Source organism: Euprymna scolopes, chromosome 41, assembly GCF_053919585.1.
Source record: "Euprymna scolopes isolate OS-2025 chromosome 41, ASM5391958v1, whole genome shotgun sequence".
Classification (NCBI taxonomy): domain Eukaryota; kingdom Metazoa; phylum Mollusca; class Cephalopoda; order Sepiida; family Sepiolidae; genus Euprymna; species Euprymna scolopes.
Window position 1 is genome coordinate 64400009 of NC_136522.1, and position 27635 is coordinate 64427643.

The window sequence follows — 27635 nt, forward strand, 5'->3', positions numbered from 1 at the left end:
TTGTACGGATCATTTATACAGGTTTTTTTTTCTTTGATTTAGTGATGTACATTGTCGTGAATCGGATTTTAAAGCAGACGAAAATATATTCATTTAGCACGGACAACTTCAGACATCAAAAGATAGAGAGTTCGTAGAATTTGAAAGTTCATAAAATCTTAGAACGTTCCAAGTGAAAAGAAGTTGTTTTTATTTTTATAGAGAATTTGAGTAATCATGTTCATTTCAGCTGGTGCCACGTGCGTTTACGTGTGACAGTATACATAAATAGAATAGATAGCTGCTCGCGTACATCTGTTCTATTAATGATAGAGGACGTGTATGAACTGTGTGGATGAGTCCGATTAGCAGTGTGATTATTTATTTGTCTCCAACCGAGAGAGATGTGACACAAGGGTCGGAAAGTGATATTGAAAAGTCAGCGCTCCAGAGGAGGAGCACTCTGACGCTGCATTCTCAAAGACAGATGGTAAAGTCTGGAAGGAAGAACCTCATAACACAGAGCAACTAAATCGCAATCAACAAAGGATATATAATTACAGGAATGCTCTAATCTCTGTTGATTTGGGGACTGAGGGTTAAAAAGCCATGTTCGAGTCGACTAGCAGTGTATATGTTAAAGAGTATATATACGAGCTGCCTTCCAGACTTTTTTTTTTGTACAGGCATTTAAAATTGTTGTAGACTCTTGAAAATTAAGTATGTTATTGCTATATATCTTATGAGATGACTGACCAATTTTTGTGATTTCAGGTTCAAATGAACAGCTACAGCAGGAATTGGAATACACTCTACTAAAGCCTGATTGTCACAGCTGGTGAATTTCAAAAATGCAATCTGGACGTTAGGGCAATTAAAAAGAACGATATGTAATAAAATTGTGTTTTCAACTTGAAAAAAATGGCCACAGAAACGTATGGAATGCTTCAGACTGCTTTTGGACCATTTTGCATGAATTGAGCATCAGTTTTTGAGTGGCATAAGAGATTCAAGGAAGACAGGGAGTCTGAGAGATGATGAGGTGTGGGAGGAGTAAGGAAGTCAGAACATCAGAGTTGATTGACCAAATGAAGAATTTCATGGACAGTCGTGTGTCTATAGAAACAATAAGTGCACAGTTTGATGTCAGTCTGGGAACTGTACACAAAATCATTCACTAGGAACTGAAGATGTGGAAGATTTGTGCGAAGTTTGTCCGAAGGGTGCTCAAAGAAGATCAGAAAGAAAGTCGTCATGACCAAGATGGCCATCAAAACAGTTCCTCACCCCTTATATTCCCAATCTTTCTCTCCCTGTGACTTTTCATTATTCCCTAAGCTCAAGAAAAACCTTAGAGGCTGTCGTTACGAGACAATTGAGGAGATGAAAGAAGCTGTGATGAGGGTCATTGACACACTCACCCAAGAGGACTTTCATGGAAATGGTACAACAAGTGCATTGCAGCCGGAGGAGATTACTTCGAAGGGGACTAGAGTTTCATGTGTGTACTATCAATAAAAGTGCCCATGAGAAAAAGTCTGGAAACTTATTGAAGGCACCTTGTATGTCTCGTTGCATCTAGACAACCTTAGAAGGATTGTCGTGCATAAATTGACTAAAATTGTTGATCCATTGTCTATGATATAGGATAGTCCTTAAATTTTACTCCAGTTCTTCAATCATCTGGTGCAGCGCCCACTAATCTCTCCCTCTGAGGCAGGGTCTAAAAGAGTCTCAAATCTTGCACTATTAACCAACCTCCGACCACTGTCCCATCACCGCAATGCTGCATTCCTGTACCTGTTTTGCAAGTACTTTAATGGAATATGCTCTGATGAACTCATAAAATTTGTGCCCTCCTCAACATACATACTCCCAACTAACCCGACAAGCAGCAAAATCCCACCCCTAGATAAGATTGTGCGTAACTTAACCTGGTTGATCCATTGTCCACGATATAAGATAGTCCTTAAATTTTATATTGTATTGGCTCCAATCCTTTATGATGATAACAATGACGATGATGATGATAACGATAACGATAGGTTCCAATCCGTCTTACATTTCAGAAATATCTTTGATGTTGTTATCTCTCTCTATGGCAGAAAACGACCCTCAGTTGCTCCTCCCAAAAGCGGGGAAGTAAAGCCTGGGAGGGTGGACCTCCTAGAGCTATCCAGAACATTTGCCTCAGTTCGACAGCTGAAAGGCCACCGAAATAGCCCACTTTCTGTCGGACTGATTGCCGAGGTTGGAACTGTCGACTGGCATACTATGAGACTATATGAAGAGAGATTGAATCCACAATTAATTTGTCAATACGTTAGATATAATGTAATTAAGTGACAAACAAACTTTTTTTTTACAAACATTTATTTTTCAATATTTTCCACTTGTAAATCCAAACATTTCTTCCATTTGTGCCAAAAGGCTTTTATCTTTGTTGAATTCTGAATCTTGCTCACATTAGCAGATGTCCACAGCCTCCATAATGTAGTGATTCCGTCAGATCTTTGTTCCGGTTTGAAAATTGATGAAAATCAGAGGGTGCCAACTTTAGAGAGTAGGGTGGCTGTGGAAAAGAGTCAGAAGCCAGATCTATACATTGTTGTCGTTGCCACCAATGAGATTTGCCCAATACTCAACTTGCTCCATGCATCAATTTCCTTGCTTCAACGACCTGCAAAACAAACAAAAAAAAAAAGATAAATAAATAATGAAACGGAAAATGTTAGAACCTACAAAAACTCAAAGTATATAAATAAGGGAAGGAGGCAAAGCATGGAAGGAAAATCATGAGATTTTATGTGGGACTAGTGGGGGATGCTCGGCGTTGCCTGGTCATAAAAAAATAAAATTGTGACGGGGGGGGGGGATATAAAGAAATTGTGACGGAGGAGGGGGGGGGGATGATGACAAGGGGGTTGTCCAGTTGTAAAAAAAAAAAAAAAAAAAAAAAAAACAGGACTTGGGTGGCATCAGCCAGAAGTGAAACCAAAAGCAAAATTTTGCAAGCAAAAGAGAAACAGAAAAAAAAAATGACACGTACCAGGTGCGAACGTTGCATAACTGAAGTTAGTAACCGAAGCGCTTTTATCAATGGGCCTACGAGAACACAGATGCTATAAAACTACAAATTTAATAATTTAAAACGAAAACACATAAAATTTGCACATGCCTGGTTTGCAAATCATGTCAAAAGCCAGCTTTTTATCTGACACCCACCCCACCACTTCAAAAGAAAACGATATTTCTACAGGAAATAATGGACGATTCTTTCCAATTTTTTTATAATTTTGTCTGAGAGATCGCTCTTTCTAACAATGCCACATTGGTGCATGTCTGATACAAAAGTTTTTAGCGGACATTCAAACACACACACAAACACAGACATTTGCCCTTTATATAATAGATTAGCGGAGCACCCGGCGTTGCCCGGGCATAAAAAAATGGGAAGGGGTTAGGTTACCCGATTGTAAAATCTACTTTAAAAAAAAAAAAAATTGTGACGATGGGGGGAAGAAGGATCATTTGGTTACCATCAGCCAAAAGCGAAACCAAAAGTAAAATTTTGTAAGCAAAAAAAAAATAGCCGCAGTAGCCAGGCTCAAACTTGTAACGCTAAGGAGAAAAGGAGGTGAAAAAAAAAAAAGGAAACCATTCAGCCGTCTCGCCTATGCGACTTATGACATCACGGGCATTTGAAATAACATCCTTTGTGCATACGTCAATGTCGTGAATGACTTTGCAAAAATGTTGACTAAAAAATGACCCCTCCTTGTAGTGAAAGAATGAATATTTTTGACCAATTTTGGATATTTGTCAGCCGAGAGACTGAGCTTTCAAATGATACCAATTTTATTAGTGTTGGTTGCGTGTGTCAAAACCTTTTAGCAGACATACGCACAAACAGGCAGGTGAGATATATATAATACACTAGCCTGGGTGCACGGCGTTGCCTGGGTGTTTGGAGGTGTGTGTTGAACAAAAAAAAAAAGTGGTAGTAGGCAGGCAGGATCGAACTCATACCACGAAGGAGGAAAAGAACGTGAAAAAAAAAAAAAAAAAAAACACATGACACCTTTGCTGTTGTATCCATCGTCAAACCGGAAGTGGTGAAGATTTAAATTAAAGCTAGCCAATCGAAAAGAGAGGATGACTTTTATAAATATCGGTGAAAAAAGTGAGCCCCTCCCTGTAGAAAAATGCCCAGTTGAGGGTGAAGTGGTCAGGCCTTTGTTTACTGTTTGTCTTCAGATGTTGCGGACTTGGGCTCCCAGCTGGTATCACATGCTTTCATGTCCCGTTTGCACACGTCGACATAGTGGAGGTGAGGATGACCGATTTTCCTTTTGCCAGTCGTGGGTTCACTGTAGAAAATGCCTTTTGGTATTCGCCTGTCAATGATTCTTTCAAGTCCTTCTTCAGTATGAAATGGTACCACCGCATCATCAGCAAACTTGATGCTAACTTGTTGGACTTTGGTAAATGCTAAAGAGGTGAGGATTATCTGGAGCAAAGGTAAACTCCGTCTTCTGATGAACTAAAGGCATATCTCAGGAGAAGGGCAAAGAAAATGCCAAATAGCGTATAATATCAATCTCACCTGTCTGATTGAATGTATGTCTGCCTGCCTAAGACTTTCGATAGAGGCAACAGATTTTCACGAGATCGGTATTGTTTTGAAGCTCAACCCTTCAGATGACAAATATCAAAAAATTGGCTAAAATCATTAATTCCTTCATCTTCAACTGGGCACTTTTCTACAAGGAGGGGGTCGCTTTTTTTTGTCAATATTTTTGAAAATCATCCCCCTCTTTCGATTGACTAGCCTTAATTTAAACCTTTGCCCCTTCTGGTTTGATGATGGACGCAACGGCAAAGACGTCACATTTTTTTTCATGTTTTTTTCCTCCTTTGCGGTACAGGTTCAAGCCTGCCTGTCTACTACCACTTTTTTTTTTGCCCAACACACACATCCAAACACCCTGGCAATGCCAGGCACCCAGGCTAGTTTTAAATAAAATAAAAACTTTTTTTTTTAATTTTGTTATTAAAATTGCAAATAAAAACTAATTGTGTTATTTTCTTCTGCATAATTTTGTAATTTTGTTAATTTTTATTGTATACTTTTCAACGAAGCCCTTTCTCATATTTTATTTCAATAAATCGCTTCACAGTAGAAATACTGAAGAATCAAAAAGTGAAGAAACTAATTTGCCTTGTCACCACTTCTGGTAGCAGTCATGCAGGAAGTTAGGAAGTACGTTAGCAGACTATAACCGAAAATTTAACGTCATTCAAGTCTTATACGATTTTAGTGTAATATTTGCTCTTTTTCGTTTGAAATAAGTTTGTGAATCTTTATTTCAAGTTGAGAAAAATATAGTTTTAATTGCTCTGATTAACTCTTATATATGGTATAATCACGTTGACACACCAGTTCCTGCTGAATCACAGAAGAAACGTTGACCCTGGCTAATATTAAATAAGTGACCAGGTGCTGTATGTGCTCTCTGATTATCTCGGCATTGCTTCCAGTCGTCCTGGACTTCTTGCCACTGGACTAAAACAGTGCCAATTCAGGAGGTGTGGTTGGAGAGTGCGCAACACTTGCTTCACACTCACACACGCAGTTGCCCTTACAAGAGGTATCCTTTGTCTTTCGAGACTGGACAGAGGCATCGATTAACTCTTAATGATAATTCATCAACACAGTCTTAATTCATTAATTTTACCACATTTCAAAACGATGTTTGACGGCATGAATTATATTTAACCCTTTACTGCGAGAAATTTATTTTTTATACATCAAACCCACAAGTTAGCATGTAACTGACACACGAACAAACATTGACTTGTTGAACCGTGCATACTTTGGAGATCAGCCATAAGAGTAAGAAATATTTTTGAAAGACAACTTGAAAGTATTTGGCGGTAAAGAGTTAAGCAAAATAAGACATTTATAGTAAGCCTCCGTCTGTCAGGATCGACTATGGTTGGTTGGTTGGCTGTTTTACGGCATATCAACCTTTTTCAGGTTATTTAATGTTGAATCCAGTGATTTTGAAGAAAAATTTTTTAATAGAATATATTTGTTTTTTTTAAGTCGGTTTCTATTTAACCTATAGTTGGGACCCTAACAGGTATTACCAGCCCGGGTCAGAGTGGACCTGGGATCAATGGCAATTAAAGGGTGGCTCCACACTCCCCAAAGCCCGCAAACTGGGGCCTCACCATCGGATGGTCAACTAATAGCTTGTCTGCTTAAAATAAATGCAAGGGTTGCACCGAGACGAGTGACAAAAAGGCAAAGAGCAGCAGATTAAACGATAAACAACACAGACAAGATGAAGAATGACATCACATTTTTCAAGTGAAAGAAAAAGTTTTCTAGATCACTCGCTTCATGGAAGCCATGTGAATGATAAAAAACGCAAATAATGTAGAAATAATCTAAGCAGAAAGTTACTAGTTGTTCTGGCTGTTTGAGTCACTCATTTCAATTAAGTCAGAAAGTCAAGTTAAGAAGTAAATAATAGGGAACATTGGTCTCTCTTTTTCATGTCAATTCAATATAAATGTTATCATTTATGAAAACTCTCAGCGAACATCTCTTTATGTCCTCTTTCTGCATGAAAAGGAACTTATCTCTATAGCAACATCCTCTACAATTTGTACTATAGTGTCTGGGCCATTTGCTACATATTATTAACCCTACATCAATGGCAATTAAGTTAGCTAGTGTGAATTTTGACAGGTTATACCGAGTGCATAATAACACAGATCTGCAAAAGAGAATCGTTCCGAGAAATGTGTTATGTGAAGGTGGAGCAGTGGAGCAGATCAAACGCCAAAAACGAAACAGAGTGATATGATGTATGACGTCACATTTTTATGGAGCTGAGAGAATGAAAGTTTTCAAATCAGTCTCTCCATATAAGTTATGCAAATGAGACACTGCCAATCATGTAGAAAAATTAGAATAATCTAAGCGGAATGTTACCTTGATTTATTCTCTCTGTGTGTGCCATTCATTTTAATTAAGTTAGCAAGTTAAATTAAGGAGTAAATTATTTGCTAAGGGATATCCAGTTTCTCTTTCTTCTACATTGATACCTTGATGAAAACTCAGTAAACGTCTCCTTGTGTCCTCTTTCTTCATATATTTACATGAAATTAGAAGCCTCATTCAATCCGGCCGGATTCATGATCCAAAAAATAATATCCATCAAAGACCTGTTAACATATTTCAGACCACATCTTCGTAGAACAGAATGTTTAAAAACTCAATAATTGTCGCCAAAATTCTTTCATTTTTCAGTTTTATTTTTCCCCACTTGGTTTCAAATGGCTTCATGCCTTGTCTTGAGCGACTTTCATGAAAAGTTTCATGTGGCTTCATGTCTTCTCTGGAACGATTTCCATAGAAAAATTCAAGTGGCTTCATGCTTTGTCTGGAGCTATTTCAATAAAAAATTTCCAGTGGCATCATGCCTTATCTGAGGCAACTTTCATGAAAAATTTCAAGTGGCTTTATAGTGTTTTCTGGAGCGATTTCCATAAAAATTTCAAGTGGCTTTATAGTGTTTTCTGGAGCGATTTCCATAAAAATTTCAAGTGGCTTTATAGTGTTTTCTGGAGCGATTTCCATAAAAATTTCAAGTGGCTTTATAGTGTTTTCTGGAGCGATTTCCATAAAAATTTCAAGTGGCTTTATAGTGTTTTCTGGAGCGATTTCCATAAAAATTTCAAGTGGCTTTATAGTGTTTTCTGGAGCGATTTCCATAAAAATTTCAAGTGGCTTTATAGTGTTTTCTGGAGCGATTTCCATAAAAATTTCAAGTGGCTTTATAGTGTTTTCTGGAGCGATTTCCATAAAAATTTCAAGTGGTTTCATGCCTTGTCTGGAGAAACTTTCATAAAAAAATTTCAACTGTTTTTTTTTTATTGTTTTTTATGAAATATAAAAGGCACTTTGTGTGTGTCTCAGAAAGAGCGTGTTTGCTATGGACATTGAAATAGCTAAACTGATTTTTTTTAAATTTCTTACAAATGTCCTTTATGTGTCTGGGAGCATTCTTAGATAGATTTTGTATCAGAATGCCTCTGATAAGTATTAAAAATCAATAATTGAAAAAAAATCAGATTAAAGAACAAACAGTCCAATTTTGACCAAAGTTAACCCCCTTATACAGCCTAACATCACAAGTGCTTTTGGGAAGTTTTATTACTGCACAAATGTATAAAACAAAAACAGTTGATTAAAGCACAATTAAACCATGATACTTGACTTTTGCATTTTAATGTTTAATTCAAGCCGTCATATAAAAATAGTTTAATAAAATCAACAGCAGCTTGCAATGTATTGTGAACTAAGTCACTGCGGGGAGGCATGTGAAGCTTCCACGAGGTGCACTGTAGCAAGCAATCAATCGATTTGATTGAAAAATGGGCGATTTCAACGATTTCGGTGAAAATAAAAAGTATTGAACATTTGTTGATCCTCATTCAATCCCAGGCAACATCGGGTCTCCCTGCTAGTGATTTAATATTCTTGAACATCCTATCTCATATTTTTAACCCTATTTTCATTGAATTCAAATCTTTCACATCCATTTTCATTATTCAAAGCACTTTTCTGTATTCATCTTCCAATACTGTCCACATTTAACCTTCCTATAAGGCCTTCTGATGCTACCAGATCAGTCTGTCTGAAGATATTGGTTTCCTGACTTAAAGTGCAGTACTAAATATTGCTGTTGGTGCTTTTTTTTTTTTTGCAAAACTTAATCATGTTCTGCAAAGTTAAAAACAAATTTTTTCTCCCCACAAAACAACCAAACCAAACATCAATAAATATTTGAAGATATAAATAACTATACAATCATGATTAAAAATAGGGAAAAAATGTATTTTTAAGGTGATCTAACAATGTAGAATAAGGTATGCACTTATAACTCAAGTATCTCTCTCTCTCTGTCACAGGCAGGCAGTTATAGGAAAGAAGCTTTGTTCATGGGTTTGAAATAAATTCATATATATATATATTTTTTTTTTTTTAAACTTTTATTTATGCTCTGCTATGTATTGAGCTCTCCCCCTGAAGATTTCATATAAAAAAGACTATCCTTTACAGGATTTATATATTTCATCAAAACGTGAGACTAATGTGTGATCCTATCAGCATTGCCTCTTTTCCCCCAAGTCTTGAGAAGTAGGGGGCGAAATAGATAAAAAAGTACGACAAAAAAAGAAATAGGTTTATCAGCAGAATAGTGGAGAAGAAGTTGTTCACAAAGAAACACAAAGGGAAACTGATACCTTAATTTTAATCAAGGTGTTCCGGTAAATGGGAACAACAAGACCAGTCAATGTATTTTAGGAGTATTGATGAGTTTTGCGACTGTTCACGATGGTTGGGAAAAGTTTGCAGACAGTCTTACGTTTGCGACAGTTGACAACAATTTTAGTCGAGTTGGACATAATCAAATGAAAATTGTGACTCGTAGCAGATAGGGGAAATGAATTGATCAGTCGACTGACAAACACAGCCTCGGCAGACAACTTCTAAGACATGGACCTGACGTGTCGAGATAACGTCAAGCACACACCCTCAGGCTGCAATTGATATTTGCAGATTGCGTTAGTTTCTTTGTTTTATTTCAGGTTGTTTTGTTTTGTTTTTTTACTAGCCTAGGTGCCCGACGTTACGCGAGTATTTGAAGGTGTGTATTGAGAGAAAAAAAAGTGGTAGTAGGCAGGCAGGCTCATTCCCGTACCGCGAAGGAGGAAAAGAACATGAAAAAAAAAAAACGTGACATTTTTGCCATTGCGTCTAATGCCAAACCTGAACTGCCGAAGGTTTGAATTAAGGCTAGTCAATCGAAAAGAGGGTATGACTTTCAAAACTATCAGCAAAAAAAGCGACTCCCTCCTTGTAGAAAAGTGCCCAGTTGAGGAAGTGGCGTGATGTTTGACCTAGTTTTGTGCTGCAAGCCAGTTACTGTTTGCCCCGCTTTTCGAAGACACGGCGAGCTGGTAAAAGTCGGGCAAATTAAACAGAAAGGCGACCCCCGTTGTTAAGTCGTAGATATTATCATTTAGACGTGATATAAAAAGTTTTTAAGAATGAGCGACGGCCTCGAGAACCCGCCGGAAAAAACCTTTTGCAGACATACACAAAAAGCTAACATACACACATACATACATACATACACACATACATATACACACAAGTGGGGGAACCACGTGGTTATATTTACAGGAGTATGGCTGCTGCATCTGAATGTAACGTTGTCCGCAAACCAAGACACGTTGTGTCCAGTTTCAGCCGCAAAGGAAACCGAGACAAAGAATATGAAATAACTCCAACTTGCTTGTTCCTTGTAGCAACGTCTATTTCCTCATTTTCCCTTCACAGCTGTGACGTTCCCCACATGATCGTCTTCTCAAATATTCTACATGCCTTACACGTGATCACAATCTCTCCCTTGCTCTTTTTGCATAGTCTTTTCTTTCCCGCTGACATCATTTCGCATGCATTTACATCTGCGCAAAGAGGGTGAGAGAGAGAAAGAGAAGAGAAAGAGGTCTAGAGAGAGAGAGAGAGAGAGAGAGAAGAGAGTGAGAGAGAGAGAAATATGGTGATAGAGAGAGTTAGGAAAGTGGTAGAGAGAGAGAAGAGTGAGAGAGAGAGAGAGAAAGACGGCAAGAGAAAGAGAGAGAGAGAGAGAGAGAGAGAAAGACGGCGAGAGAGAGAGAGAGAGAGAGAGAGAAAGACGGCGAGAGAGAGAGAGAGAGAAAGGAGCTGCCACTTTTGCTTTCATGCCGTGACATAGTGCTAGTCACGGAAATCTCTGGTTCTAAAACATTCACAGGAAGAACTCATCTTGTAACAGTGTGTATGTGCGAATGTGACAAAATCAGCAGCAGCGAAAGATAGCTGGCTAGCAAAAATATTAGCAGTAGCAGCATCTATTAAAGCACGTATGCAAATTAGCAAGTGTGTGCGACCTTGCATCATAAGAAAAGGAGAAAAAAAACGCACCACATGGTCAAGAAGAGAAGCAAAGTGTGTGTCGTGGATTGGTTAGTTGTTTTTGTATTATGGCATATCAACTCTTTTCGGGTTATTTAATGCCGAATCCAAAGATTTTGAAGAAAATTTTTTTTAATAGAATATATTTGTTGTTTTGAAATCAGTTTCTATTTAACCCATAGTTGGGACCCTAACAGGTACTACCACTCCGGGTCAGAGTGGACCTGGGAGCAATGGTAATTAAAGGGTGGCTCCACACTCCCCAAAGCCTGCAAGCTGGGGCCTCACCACTGGATATAGTTTACGGTCATATCCAGGACCGTGTGCCGTGGAAGATGAACGTGTAAACATAAGGGCGAGGCAACACTGGCTGGCGAGGACAGAGACTTTTAAAAAGCATGTGTGTGTACGAAAAGACTTTGAAAAAATAATGAAATGCATTGTTTTGGAAGAACTATGAATATGTACTTCAATTCCACTTTAAAAAAGAAAGCCGAATTGAAAAAGAATGATCCTTCCTTTGTGTGCATGACATCAAACGGAAGTTCCACACAGATTTTCTTTCCAACAACTTTGCATTTGTGGGACCTGTTACCACAGGAATACTTCCTTGCAGACTACAACATGGTAGCTTTCAAAACCAATATCAACAAATATTTGTCATGTCGCATGGTAGTCGGTGGCCAAAAAAATGCACTGAGCAATAGGATGAAGCTGTCAAAACTGATGTCGCCAGTAGTGAATAAGTCAAGTAACTGATCCCCACAGCTGTTGGGGTTGGATCACCTGTTAGAGAACAGGTCATATACAGAGTCGCACACTTAAAAGTAGCCAGAGATTTAATCTTTCTCTTAACGACCAACTGACACCACAAGGCAAAATGCAATTCTTTTTCCAACAAGATGGTGCTACATGCCATACGTCTCACAGATCACTGACAAGAGTTCATGACATGTTTACAGAAGAGAGAACAATAAGAAAAGGGTTATGGCCACAACGTTCCCCGGACTTGTTATGTGATTTTTATCTTCGGGGGACTTTAACACAAAAATGTTTATGCAAATAATCCTCACAATCTGGACCAACTAAAGGAGAACATTTCCAACGCTATCAAGAGAATCGCCAGAGAAGATCTACAGGCAGTATCTGCAAACGTTGTTAAACGTGCCCAGGAATACATAGATGTCAACGGTGAGCACTTCCAGCATCTTTTATAACATTAAATGTAATGTAAACAATAAAAGAATGTTCATCCTCCCTGGGCTACTTTTAAGTGGGTCACCCTCTGTGTGTGTGTGCGTGTGTGTGTGTGTGTATGCGTGGCTTGGAGACTAAGGAATAAGAAATTTGTTAAACGTATCCAGAAACGCATAGATGTCAACAGGGAGCACTTCCAGCATCTTTTATAACATTAAATGTAATTTGAAAAATAAAAGAATGTGCCTCCTCTCTACTACATTTTCTGGGCTACTTTTAAGTGGGCTACCCTGTATATATTCGTCATTTAGAACTGCTTTAAAGCTTCACTGCTCACTCATTTTGTGACCAAATTTCAAACAATTTTTACAGTTCATAAGTCACCTCCTCAGCTATATTTTGAAATAAAAATTATCAATTTTCATTCATTAATGCAAAAGTCATAATAAAATTATTGGTGTTCAAAAGTTTTCAGGATAAGTAAGGACGTGCAAGATGGTTTCTTCTTATTGACTGCTGGTTACCACAGCAACTTTTTATTGACTGCTGGTTACCACAGCAACTTTTTATTGACTGCTGGTTACCACAGCAACTTCTTATTGACTGCTGGTTACCACAGCAACTTTTTCAACATTGACGTTTTAGAGACGATTTCTTCTGATTGGTTGCTGGTTACCATAGCAATTTTTTCGTTGTCGAAATATTCATAAATCATAGCGGGAATGTCACTCGCATGCCATCTTATTTGGGTTATATAGAGAGAGTTAACAAAAGTGATGCCCTTTGTCGTGCAAGGGCTAATAATCTTTGCTTATGATGTTGCCCGTTAATTCTGTTTCTTTTTTTTTTTGTTCCTTCTTTCCTTTTATTTAGTCAATTAAAAAAGTTGGTATTTTTTTTATGGATTGTTGACAATGTGTAGGATATTGAACACAAAAAAAATATTATTTCAAAGCAAAGCCTGGAAAAATCATGGATTACATAGAAAAATGCGAGCATGAAAAGTAATATGGTTAAGATTAAACTTAGAAAAGTAAAAGGACTAGTTAAAACTGGAAAGAAAAAAAACAAGATATTCTAGTAAAAAATATAATAAATTTATAACTTAAAATATTGCAGCATTAAGAATTTTTTAAAAATTCAATTTAACATATGTATATATATTTCTTAATGCTAAAATATTTTAAATCATAAATTAAAAATTAAACATTTAGAGATTTATAATGAAACGTAAGCAGAATATTGGATTCGTCCCATTACTAATATATATATATATATATATATATATATATACCAATAAAAGAATAATATTTTTAAAAATAAACATTAAGAGTGTCTGTCCCTTATGAAGTGGTAACATTGAAGAAGTATATGTAGCTCTAGTACTGCACTATTGAGCTTTCTCAGTTAAAACTTAGTAATTGCATATAAGTAAATAACAATCATAATTAATAAACTGCATTCAGAAAAATAATTTATATATATATAAGTTGAGGGCTTTTTTTTTCTTGCTCTGACTAATATTAACATCTACTCTTTTAAAAATTATTAAAACAAACTTAATATACTCAGTCAGGAATATGTAAGTGCCTGAAGTGTGTGTATCTGTATGTATACTAGTATTGAGACGATTAATCAGAATTGGAAAAATTGGAAGATTTGGGGGTATCGAAAAAATTGATGCCTATTTTCCGATGCCAAAAATGATTCCTTTCTCTTTTTCTATTCGATCATATTTAAACCAAAATCTTCCATTGCTGTTAATAATGATAAAATAATAAATATTTATTGATTTTAAAATACCAGTAAAGCTAAAATCGATAGATTATCCTCCGCAAGTGTATTTTGACGTTTACGACAATATCTGCATATTTAACATGGTTTTATGAAAATCAGGGAAAATAACAACTCTATAGTTAAATATTTAGAGATTTCCAAGAATCGGAATCGGTAAAAATATTGGAATCTTCCCATCACTAATATATACACATGCACAAGTATACCTAAACAAGCACAGATGTACACACACCCACATATATATATATATATCTTCTATAGACCAATAAAGTTGAGTTTTTCTTTCCTTGACATTAATATTAAAATCCTACATTTTGTATTTAGAAATAATTAAAACGAACTTAATATACTGTCATGCATATGCCTTCATGAAGATTAACTAATTTGCATATTCTTTTGAAAAATCAACGTTAATTATTCATTTTTTATGGTTTCTTATTAGACGATTGGTCAAATTTCATTATTACACTGAATTTTATTCATGCATAGTTTCTACATTCTGCATAATTACGTAGAATTTAAGATAAAAACATTCTAGCACATGGAAATATTTAGGCAAAGTTTTAATTTGTTTTCTTTTTGCATTTTTTTACAAGGGAGTCACCACTTATCAAGGCCTGTCAGCCACTCAAGGATAAAGGTTTATGAATGTAAGGTGGTAGTGTAGTAATCGTTAATGGTGTAGATTAGGTAGAATTTTATTATTTAAGGAGATGCCTAAACAAGAACTTGTTTACATGGGACTTGAAGGCTAGCATGTTGTAATCAGCCGGGAAGCAGGACAGTGGAACAGTGTTCTACAGTGGGCAGTTCTAAGAAAAAAAAAGTTCTGTTTTAATGAAGGTAGTTTACTCTTTTTGATTTACAATTTCTGCTAGCCATTTGACTGGATAATTTGATACAATCAAGTGGACACGAAAGCCATTCTTAACAGGAAGAATGGGGGGGGGCACGTGATCGGAGATGAAGATAATCATGAATCTAATTTTTTTTTTTTTTTTTTTTTCAAACTCAGCCTTATTTTGATTTTTATATTGCTTCGTTTTTATTCAGCTTATTCTGGCGGTTTACGGGAATTACACATTTGGCAAAAGTCGATTTTGTCCGGTTCAAAAGTTGTTCGAGTTTAGCCAATAAATTTATTACGATTCGTGTTATTGGGATTGAGAGTTATTTGCATAACGTTTCGGTTAATGTAATCTGTTAGATTCTTGCGGTGCATAAGTTGCCATGTTTGGCAAACGAAAATTTATTTACATTAATCGGATTCTATCTTGAAGGTTATTTGCACAACGCTTCAATCGATGGAGCCTCCAACCTTCTCCAGATGTATAAGTCGGAATGTTTGATATTAGGAAAAGAGTTAGTTATATGTTTCTGGGGGTTTATATTTAGGTTCCCAATGTCAAACGTGCCGACTTATCCACCTAGGTTGGAGGTCGCATGAGAACGAAACGCGAGAATAAAACTAAAAATGAAAACAGTAATTTAATTAACCCAAATATCAGTCAAAACACGATAGTCTTTGAATATACGGTTAAGTGGCAGTTTTAGTCATTTAGGACTGCTTTAAAGCTTCACCACTCACTCATTTTTTGACCAAATTTCAAACAATTATTACAATCTATAGATCATCTTCTTAGCTATATTGTGAAAAAATATTTTCAATTTTCATTCAGTAAAACAAAAGTTTCAATGAATTTTCTCATGTTCAAAATCATAAAAAGACATGACTGGTTTCCATAGCAACCACGTCGCTTAAGCGACTAGTGTTGCTACTAATTCACTGCTCTCATGAAAAGAGAAGTAACAAGTGAAACAGAGAGAATGAAAGCAGTCAAGTGCCGTACATTTTTATTACATATGTGTATATTATGTTTATGGGGACAAAAAATTAAGACTGAAATTAAACAAAGACCAAATAAATTTATTGGAAGCCTGGAAAAATCATGGACTACAATAGAAAAATGCAAGCATGAAAAGTAATATGATTAAGCTTAAACATGAAAAAGAAAAGGACAAGATATTCTAGTAAAAAATCTAATAAATTTATCACTGAAATTATTGCAGCATTAAGAATTTTTTTTATGAATTTCAATTTAACATTATATAATCAATTCTTAATGCTGCAATATTTGAAGTTATAAATTTATTATATTTTTTACTAGGATATGTTGTCCTTTTCATTCCCATGTTTAAGCTTAACCATATTACTTTTCATGCTCGCATTTTTCTATTGTAATAAATTTTGTTTTAAATGTTTTTTAAAATCATCTAAGTGTGTATTAGTGCTTTTCTAAAAACTTAATCAGTTCAAACAAGAAAAAATATTTAATTTTGCATCATCATTTATGGTTTTAAGATCAATCTGACTGCATTAAAAGTTTTTGCAAAAAGGTGCAAATGCTGAAGAGAAAAAAATAGAAAAGTTTCTTTAAAATATAATGAAAATAAAATTTTTTTGTTAGAGATATCTATTAATAATAATACTTGACAGATGCAAACGTTAAAAGACAGCAAATGTTGAATAGAGCAAAAAATACAAATAAAGTATCTCCAGATATAAAGAAAATAAAATTTTGATTTGGGATATCTAATTATGATACTTGACCAAAGTAAATGTTGAATAGAACAAAAAAGTAAACAAAATTTTGATATTCGATATCTAATAATAATAATAATAATACTTGACAGGTGCAATGTCGAATTGAGAAAAAAAAAACAAAAACAACTCGGTTATGGATATCTAATTATAATACTTGATGGAAGCAAATGTTGAATAGAACAAAAAAGTAAACAAAATTTTGATTTGTGATATCTAATAATAATAATAATACTTGACGGGTGCAATGTTGAATTGAACAAAAGAGGAAACAAGTGTCTTTAAATATAACGAAAAGAAAATTTGTGTTCGTTCTGGCAATCTACTTAATCTAAGAGTGTTTGAAATAAATATAGAAATTAGAAATAAATGCAACACTTGAAATCAAAGACAAAAGAAACAAAATTATTTTATATTTCTTTATTTTATATATATATATATATATATATATATATATATATTCTCTTTGGTTTATTTTATTCAGAGAAATTGAAACAAGCCAGTCACTGATACAGGGGGAGATAACTTGAATCGAATTCACTGTCGAATTAGAAATCGGTTTATCGGTTTGACCCTCAGAACAGAAAAGAAAAGTCAGCATCAGATAGTCACACAGGAACACACTTATCCAGACATACATCCAGAACTCAGAAAGAAAAAAAAAAAAAAATGGATGAAAGAATTAAAATATGATGAATCCAACTGTGGTTCACTTTAAATTGGTAAATCATATTGCGTCTGAGTTTTGCATGGTGAGATCTTGTCACGAAAATAATGATCTCCATATAGCATTAAGGCAACGCTCTTCCGTAAAAGAATAATCGAGTACTTTCAGTTATCATTATCTATTATAATAAAGTCGTATTCCTGTGTTTGTCCAGAATTTGATTAACATATACAAACGATACACTGTTTTACAAATAGATTTTGGTATTAAAACCAAATTATTATATACTTTTATTTCTGTATGATTTCCATATATACTATTTATTCAAAAGGAATCAACATTCAAGAGGTTATCTCATTTGCATATTACATTAAACAAAACCTGTTTTAATAATTAGCTCTAAGTGTTTAATGGCAATTTCTAATAGAATATGTTTAATTATTCTATTTAGAAATATTATATAAAGTTTATTTAACTTACGTTTAATTTCATTATTATAATAATCAACATCCACTGCGTTTAAAAATAAAAGTTTTCATTTAACCTACGATTTATTTCCCTTTAAATTATGAGATTTCCCAGTCAGATTTTTTTTTTTTACCCGGCAATGTACAGCTAGTAAGTTGATAAATAGAAAAATTTATAATGCGATATAATTTCTGCCTCTGTCACTTGTAGTTTTCTATTTGAGTTCATAGAGTGCTAAATGTCAGACACTGGGTTTCCAGTTTTGAACTTTGATAGCTGAAGCTCCCATAATGATAAGTCTTGTGGAAGTGTGTGTGTGTGTGTATATATATATATATATATGATTGCAACGTCTTGTCAGACGAGTGCCACTCCCTCAGACATTTAAAATCCATGAGCCCAAATGTTTGAGGGAGTATCTATACAAATATGATGTTACAGAGTCTTACCTTTGTACGACAGCTAAGTCTCTCTCTCGGTTCAAAATGTTGAGATCCAGCAACAAGCAAGAGCAAGATAGCCAGCAACAAATTAAACTGCAGACCAGCTTAATGCGGGTACTGGTCTTCCGCTTTATGGTTTTTTAAATCAGAGATTTGCTTCTCCTAGAAAGGTTGCCTTCACCATGGCTTACGGGAGCCCTCTCTACCCCAATACACATACAAATACACACAGTGCTAGTTGGCCGTTGACCCAGAAAAAGAGTTCATTTGCCCTTTGTATATATATATATATATATATATATATATATATATATATATATATATACATACACACACACACAATAAAAATGTTTTTATAAATTGCCAGATCTATTTAAGCTCAATGCTTTATAGTACATTCATATATATATATATATATATATATATATATATATATATATGGTACATCTTACACGTGGTTCGCTTAATGGTATCTCAAACAATTAAAAAAAATTTTTTACATAAAAACAAAACAAATCTTATGGTTTTATATCGGTCTCTGATCAGTTGTTTGGTATACCATTCATCGAAACACGTGTAAGACATATCAAATAAAATAATATGAATGCATTATATACTTGGAGTATTTGCATTGTTCACAAATGATGTATACAAGTAAAATTACATAAATATCAGAAAAGGCTCAACACGGATCGATCTATGATGCTAGTCATCTCATCTGGGCTCGAAAAAGATGATTAAACGTCTTAAAATGATCAAGCTGATGAATTGTTGAATAATCCGCAGGGAATCATTTCTAGTGTTAATATATAATTTTAGTTATAAAAGTTCTACATATGTATTGAGCACTTTTGAAAAGACATTAATTAATTTAGTTAAAAAATTATACTGGAATTTACATAAGCATAAGACATTTCCTTGGTGTACACTTTTGTAAAACTTCTGCTAAAGAGAAAACAGACGTTGAAAAGAAGACGTTTTATTAAAAATAACCGAAAAATAGGATATTCATATGAAAGGTTCACTCCACGGGTAAGATCATGCAAGCGAGATAAATTAAATCTGATATATAAAAGGCTATATGTCTGTCAGTCTCCATATTTTCAAACTCTATCTCCTCCGAAATTAAAAGTTGCAGAGCAGCACTAGGGGCCTCAAATGATTGGATTTTTTTATGGGCCGTTCTTTTATGAGTCTTTAACCGGTTAAAATAGTTTTTAAGGGTCAAAATTTTTTTTAAATCATTATACATTTATCTTAGTTTATTTCTAATTAGTTCATATGTATGTCACGTTGGTACAGTGGTAACATCACCAGCTTTGAATGCTACAGTTTTGCTTTCGGTTTCAATTCTAGCTGATTGCACCCAAATAATTTTTTTTTTTTTTTTTTTACTTTTGAAATCACAACTATAATAATTTATACAAAATCTGGACAAATTAAAATATCATATTTAAGAGTATTTTATGACCAGGCAAAGCAGGGCGCTCTCTCCCACTCTGCTAGTAAATCTTAACTATATAACATTAGCAAATGTACCTGGCGTTGTTCAGTATTAAACGTAACGTTGAATTAAGAAAAAAAATGAAAAAAAAAAAAAAAAAAAAATGAAAAAAAAAAAAAATGAAGTAAAAAAAAAATAAATGAAAAAAAAAAAATGAAGTAAAAAAAAAAAAAAAAAAAAAAAAAAAAACGGAAAGAAACCGAGACATGCATGCGAGTATTGTTTTTTCTAAACAGTTCACTTCTTGTAAGTAAAAAAAAAAAATATATACTTGAGCCGAGATTAAAACCAAAACCTGAAGATAATGAGTCAAGTATGATAACCATCAGACCAGCTTGCCATGAGTTTTAAAACCTTATTATTCTTAACATAAGGAAACTGTCATGTGAACGATTAACACATGTACAGTTGTGAAACAGTTGATAGATAAAAATCCGATGCCCTTTAAAATAACAATTTTGACCCCATGGCAGCCCTTTTTTCCAGATGAAAACTGATTAAAAAGTTTTCCACATCTGAATACCCTACATACCAAATTTCATGTCTGTAGATAAAAAAAATTCATTGAGTACATAGGTTGAGAAGTGTCCTCTCTCTCTCTCACACACACAGACTTTTATAGATATATTACAATAGAAAAATGCAAGCATGAAAAGTAATATGGTTAAGCTTAAACATGGAAAAGTAAAGGACTAGTTGTTAAAACTGGAAAAGAGACGGATAAGATATTCTAGTAAAAAATATCAATTTATAACTTTAAAATATTACTGTATTAAGAATTGATTATATAATGTTATAAATTGATTTTTTTTTTTTATTCTTAATGCTGCAATAATTTGAGTTATAAATTTATATTTTTTACTAGAATATCTTGCCCCTTTTCTTTTCCAATTTTAACAACTAGTCCTTTACTTTTCCATGTTTAAGCTTTACCATATTACTTTTCATGCTTGCATTTTTCTATTGTACGAGGGTGTGTGTGCAATAAGTAATGCCCCTGGCCCACTTCCCATAGCAGTAGAGCAACGAAACTTGGCACAGTTATTAGTGTTTCTCTACATAGGAACCACCCAGAGTTATGCATTTCTCCCATCGTTTGATGCAGCTCTGGAGATCGTTTTTGCAGAACACCCCAGGTTGGTCCTCCAACCACGACGTGACTTTAGAAATCAAGGCTGCGTCATCTGGGAAACGCTTTCCTTTCAAAAACAACTTCATGGCTGGGAAGAGGTGAAAGTCAGAGGGTGCAAGGTCAGGAGAGTAGGGAGGATGGGGAAAGATTTCATAACCACACGCCCGTGCTTTTGATCTGGCGACATGCAAGTTGTGGACCGGAGCGTTGTCCTGCAGGAGGAGGGTACCTTTGCTGATTTTGCCCCGCCTCTTGATTTTGATAGCTTCCCTTAATTTCCTCAAAAGTGAAGCATAATAGGCTCCTGTAATTGTGGTACCCTTTGCCAGGAAACCTGTCATCACTACTCTGTCCTGGTCCCAGAAGACTGTGAGCATGACCTTGCCAGCAGAGGGCTGCACCCTTGCCTTCTTTGGAGGTTGTGAGTCCAAGTGCTTCCACTGCATTGATTGGGTTTGGTCTCTGAAGCAAACCTGACAAATTTCAATTTTGGTGCTTGTATCACCAAGTGAAAGATTGTTTCAGAAATCTGCCCCACTAATAGAGGATTCATGCAGTAAGCCGTAGTCAACTTTGACCAACACACACACACATCAGTTATCTCAACGCTATTAACAAAACATTCTGTCTCCAGAGGATCGTGGCAGCAAGTTCAGAGACTATATTCCATACAAAGCCGAGATAAAAAAAACGAAAGAGTTGGCCGACAAGCATCTAGAGAGAGCACGTTACACATGAGATTTGTTTGTTTTGTTTTTTTTACTACAAAGGAGTCACCACTTTTCAAGACCTAGAGGTCACTTGAGGATAAGGGTTAACGAGTGTGCAGTAGTCAATGAGACAATATCGTAGTAGTAGAAATTTGGTAAATTGGATTATTTAAGAAGATGGGTCATCAAGAACTTGTTTACGGTGGACTTGAAGACGGCCATATAGTAGTCAGCTGGAAAGCAGGCAAACAGAACAGAGTTCCACAAGCATGCAGTTATAGGAAAGAGGAGGACCATATATATATATATATACTAGCAAAAGTACCCGCCGTTGACTGGATTCAAAAACAGCCTACAGAAAATGTACTCTGATTTATGAAAGTACTTGGGGGGGGGGGGGTTAAATAATAAAAAAATGTTTTGGTAGGTAAGTATGAGAATCAAACCCGTACCCTTGAGTTGGAAATTAATGTGAAAAAAAAAAAAAAAAACTGGCGACGTTACCCATTAGGCCACCGCAACATACAACGGCTTGAATTTATTTATTGAACTATAAAAACAGGCGTGCGCAATAAAAGTTAACTCTGCTGCTTCCATTTGACCTAATTAAGAAGGTCAAATAGAAGTCACGCAGTTGTTTACCCAAATTTGACTGTTTTTTTCCCCAACAGATGTTGGGGAGAGGGAAACCAGCTCCCAATTGTCCAGATTGAATAGCAATTGTCTGATGTACAACACTGATCAAAGCTGATTGCTTCTGGACATTTCCCGGTGCGATTGCCGAGGACTTGTTAACTTTGAATTAGTTTCGCTTTTTATACGAAAAAGCCTCATCAACACACGAGAAGCCAAAATAGCAATAATTTTGTAAAAGTTGACGTAAATAAATCTAGATGCGACGCGCTTTCCCAAATCGTACATATTATTATTTAGGACCCATATAAACAGTTGTAAGCGATTGTAACGACCTCGGAACCGTATGCGAGAAAAGCCTTTTGAAGACACGTGAAATGGTCACACACATTTTGCCTTTTATATATATATAGATGATAGGTTATGAAAAGGAAGGGTTGTAAAGAGATAACTTCGAATTTGGGCGTATCAAAACCAAAGCAAAATATGATGAAAGTAAAAATAAAATAGATAAACCCCATAATTTATTATACCATACCTGTTCACACTGAAACACTTATCACAATATTCTGTGGATCTATATTAAAAAACCTTGTTAAACTTTGTGACATATTTCCATTCTATGGAGGTCAGGCGCGAACGAACACCCCATATTTTTATTATACCATATTTCTTCAAACAGAAACATAATTATCATAGTATACTTACGCAGATAGATATGAAAAGTGTTTATTAAAGTTTGTGCCTATTTCCATTCTATGGAGGCCAGACGCGAACGCAGACCCCACAATTGTATTATACCATCCCTATTTAAGTTAAAACATACTTATCAAAGTATTCTTATGTACATCTATATCAAAAACACTTGTAAACGTTTTTTTCATTTTTAAATTTTGTATTTCCATACTTTGTGGACCAGGCACGAACACAGACCCCACAATTTTAATGAACCACCGTTCTGCCAGATCAAACATACCCATTCCTGTGTCTCGATACATCTATCATTATATGTAATCAGTTTTTTAAAATAGTCAACCATATGAGCCTATTCGTGACACACACACAGAGTTTTTATATTTAGATTGGATATTTTGTTTCTTAAAAGGAGTTCTCTTTCGTCTTTCAGATTACCAATGAAGGAGCCATTACCCACTAAAATGTTATTCCTAGTCTGTTTTTTTTTTCCAATTGTTTCATGCATATAAATATTTTAACTGTTTTTCTTACATTTTATGACTAAATATCATAAACTGTTGTTTCATCTAATGCATCAACCAGCAAATTCTAGCTTTGCTACAATTATTTGCTAATTTCTTATCGTTCTTTGAGGAGAAGAATAGCAAGAGTGGCATTCTTTGAATCTTTGCGGCATAAGGACTTATATATATATATATATATATATATATATATATATATGGGCATAGTTGTGACATTCAGCCTGGGTCAGTTGAGCCGACTCTTTAACAAGTTCACTACGTCCCAAACAATGGCTGACCAAGCACACAATTCAAGGTTGCTTCTGTTATGAGTGCAAGTCATTCACGGTTCCAACTACGGATGTCAAAAAGGTGAAAACCCAGAGTCAGTTTAGCATCCTTCTTGATCGACCTGAGCCAAATTTTAAGTTGACCACCATGTTGTTTCTTTCAGCCTGGTAGTGAAGCTGGATTGATGACTTTACAGATGAAGTCACCTGGGTGTTGTCCAAAGTTGTTGCTGACAGGGTTTGATAAGGAGAGATTTTTGGAGATAGTGAATCCTACAGCAAGTACAAATTGGGGACAAACTCTTGCCAGCAAGCATGGAGGATATAGCGTAGGCAGTGATGATCGAATATCTCCAGTTGCGTAGGTTACTTGCTCATACAGATCAAATCTTGCAATCAATGGAAAATGGTGCAGACAAAGGGCTAGTAGATTCTGACTTTGTAATATGTAAGTAAAAATAAATGAAAAATAAAAACAAATTTAAAAACAAAATACGCTTTTGCAGAGATGACATTTGGCAAACTGACACCAATTAAAACAAAACGTGTTTCAAACAATGTCACCCCTCCCTACCCATTAGTGTATTTTTTAGGTGTACATACAACATCCTTTCCCCTTATTTTAATTTTTTAAAATTATATTAGCCTTCCTTCAAGTATTTTAGACATTGTTAAATCCAGAACAAGACAATGTTGTCAAAACATTGATTGACCTACGTCAGCATTTTCTGATGTTTATAAAATTTTATTTTTTAAAAGATATTATTTGTTCAAAGTTAAATACACTCTAATGTTATATATATATATATATATATATAAAACTGGTGTGATGGAAATATTAAAAGGTATTTGCCGCTTCTCTTCCAATTTTTTAATTTTAATCATGTCAAATCGCACTTTACTTCCTTTCGACGGATTGGCTATTTCTTCTGATGAATTAAGGGCATAATAGATTCACTGATTGATATAATAATTAAGTGATTAATTTTGCACTATGAACCAGATACTGTCAAGAATTGTAAATGTCAACTGAATTAAAGTAATAAATTATAAGATGGTCACATTCACTATATATATATATATATATATATATATATATTAAATGTGAGTTACAAACATTTGCTTTTTTTTCTTTGCTTTAACACAAAACATATGCAAAAATATACTTTGGTCTTGGGATTGAGTTATGGTTGACAAAAAATTCTATTGTTCACTCAATTCCTTCCTAGCTCTTCTGCCTACGTCAATTCAACCACCCTGATATCGTTTAATGTCTCTGTGAGTATTTGCAGTTAAGTTCTTTTTCAGCATAGTCAGCAAATTTACATACGTGTGTATGCATGTACCACAAACACGAATGTAAATTAGATGATAAAATAATCAATGTCTTCAGTTCTATAGAAAAATAATATTTCACTATTTTTGGGGGGTACAAAACTTTGTAACTATGAAAAAGGGCAGACTGATTTTTTTTTTTTTTTTTTTTTTTTTTTTTTTTTTGATATCCAGGATATAAAAGGATGTAGGGAAAACTTTAATGGGGGTTAACTTTTCAAAAGCCAAAACGAGGTTTATTTTTATTTTTTTTAATTTATTTTTATTATAGGGAAATGAATTTAAACGTGGGGATCGACTAAAATAAAATCAAATTATCGGGGGAGGGGGGAGAAATGGGGGAATGACTAAAATAAATTTATCGTTATGATAAATAACAAACCCTTTGCTTAAAAACCCACGATGTGCAATGAATTTCAGCAGTGACTCATTTTCTATCCTGAGTCACGCTCACTCATTATTCCAGTTTGAAGGTCTTGGAAACTATTCACATTCGGTTAAGGAGATCTCTCTGTAAGCAAAAGGGTTGCCTTCTGGGTTTGGACGTGATTTGTCTCTAAGGCGTTTTCTCCCCATTGTACAATTATCATGGACGACAGATTCATTTTAGTCATTCCCATTTTTTTTTTCTTCCTCCCGATAATTTTATTTTAGTCACTCCCCAGGTTTAAATTTGTTTCCCTATAATAATAAAAATAAATTTTAAAAAAAAAAAAAAAAACAACTCGATTTGTTTTTTGAAAAGTGAGAGCGAAACCTGGTCGGCCAACTCTACCCCATTAATTTTTTTTTTTCTTTCTTAACCTTCATCAAATGTTTTCCCTCCGTCCTTCTTTTTATCATGGATACAAAAAAAACTCAGTCTTCCCTTTTTCATAGCTATAAGAAAAATAATAATATCCTTATATAATTGAATTAATTTATTATATCAGGGCTCTACATTGTGTATGAAACAGTCGCATTTGCAAAGTGGCGACTAGAAATAATGAAGCACTTATCTTTTGGCGATTGCATTTCTTCATTGACAATCTTCCAAAGCTCACTACTGAGTGAAAAATATCTTTTCAACTTTTTTTTTTTATAAAACGAACAAAATTAAATTATTTAAACAATAAAAGTTTAATAGAATAATTCACTATTTTATCGTAGGCTGCTTAAAAAAAAAAAAACATCTGAAGAAATTAGAATATTTATAGCTTCAAGTATCAACATAAAATTTGTTAACTATTAAGAATTACACTTATTAAAAAAAAAAAAAAAAATACAGAAAAATCTTTATGATGTACATGCTTTTCACAGAACGAAGATGTCATATTCTAAAAATCATGTGGGTTTGGCTAGTAAATGAAAATATTTAGTTGTAAAAAGTCAAGTAAAGATAAATTTGTTCATAGAACCCCATATGTATTTGTGTGTGTATATATATATATATATATCAGGTTAAAAATATCCAAAAACCAGGTTGTTGATAGTGCTCAATAAAAAGAGCAAGATATTTTATTCAATTTAAGTAAGCAAAATTACCATTAGTCTTTTAAAAGACTGGCATCAATGAAGACTGAAAGCTTCGGTCGCCTGATGGGATCTTTTTAGATTGAAACAATAGATGTAGTGTGCTAAATTTGTTTACTTGACTGAATAAAATTTATACATACATATATATATATATATATTATAAATGTTTATTTTTTAAATATTGTTAATTTCAATGTATACCGTTTTCATTTAATGGGTTAAGACCGTTATGATAAAAACTGAATCACCATTAATTTTGAGTAAAGCTCAATGCATCTATTTTATAGATGCAGAGCATATATAGTACAAAATTTTGTTGAAATTCAAAGACTTACTTTTTTTTCTTTTTTATAACTTTGTTTATTTCATCTAGGATTTCTTGATTACAGCCGTTTCGTTAATAGGATGACAATTTTATGATTTTATGTTTTCATAAAATTTTCTTTCTCATCAATTCGTCAGATGTGATTTCCATCCAATGTTACCAACCAATAAAAGAAAAAATCTAAGTCTTTGAATTTCAACAAAATTTTGTGATTATTTATATATATATATATATATATATATAAAGTGAAAGTGTGTGTGTGTGTCTGTGTACATTTCCCTACACAATAACTGTCAATTTTCAATCTACAGGCTCAAAATTTGATATACAGGGTATGGATATTTGGGAAAATCTTTCTAATTGGTTTTCAGCCAGAAATTTGGCTGTTAAGGGGTCAAAGTTCAACGATTTGGCCTTTGAGAACTCTATCAAACTCCTCCGCCAATTTTGGGTATAAACAATTGAAATTTTAGATATAGGTTCCTTGGACATGGATCTAATTTAACTTGATTTGAGCCCAAAACAATAAATTTTAAGGGGTCATAATAGGGGTCAAAGTTACAAAAACTTTTACCTCTGCAGTCTCTACCAAGTTACAATTTCTGGTCTAAACATTTGAAATTTTACATAAAGGGTATTCAGTGATCGGGCAAGCTTTTTCATCGGTTTGGGTTGAAAATTTGAGCTACCAATATATAAATGTATGTATGTTTGCATGTCTGCCTAAAACTTTCGGCAGAGGCGACAGGTTTTCACAAGATCAGTATCGTTTTGAAGCTCCAACCTTCAAACGACAAATAC

At 34.4% G+C, this 27635-nt stretch overlaps 1 protein-coding gene across 32 annotated transcripts in view; it reads right to left on the minus strand.

Moving 5' to 3' along the window:
- Window positions 1–2396: 2396 nt before the first annotated feature.
- LOC145266555 (mediator of RNA polymerase II transcription subunit 25-like) overlaps window positions 2397–27635 on the minus strand; it is a 192523-nt gene continuing 167284 nt past the window's right edge. For all 32 annotated transcript variants that reach the window (XR_013864748.1, XR_013864750.1, XR_013864749.1 and 29 more), the window contains one exon: window positions 2397–2659. Coding sequence is in view for 26 of the 32 variants with exons in the window: in XM_080122356.1 (XP_079978482.1) it covers window positions 2652–2659 (8 nt within the window). In the remaining 6 variants the exon portion in view is untranslated. The remainder of the gene's footprint in view (window positions 2660–27635) is intronic.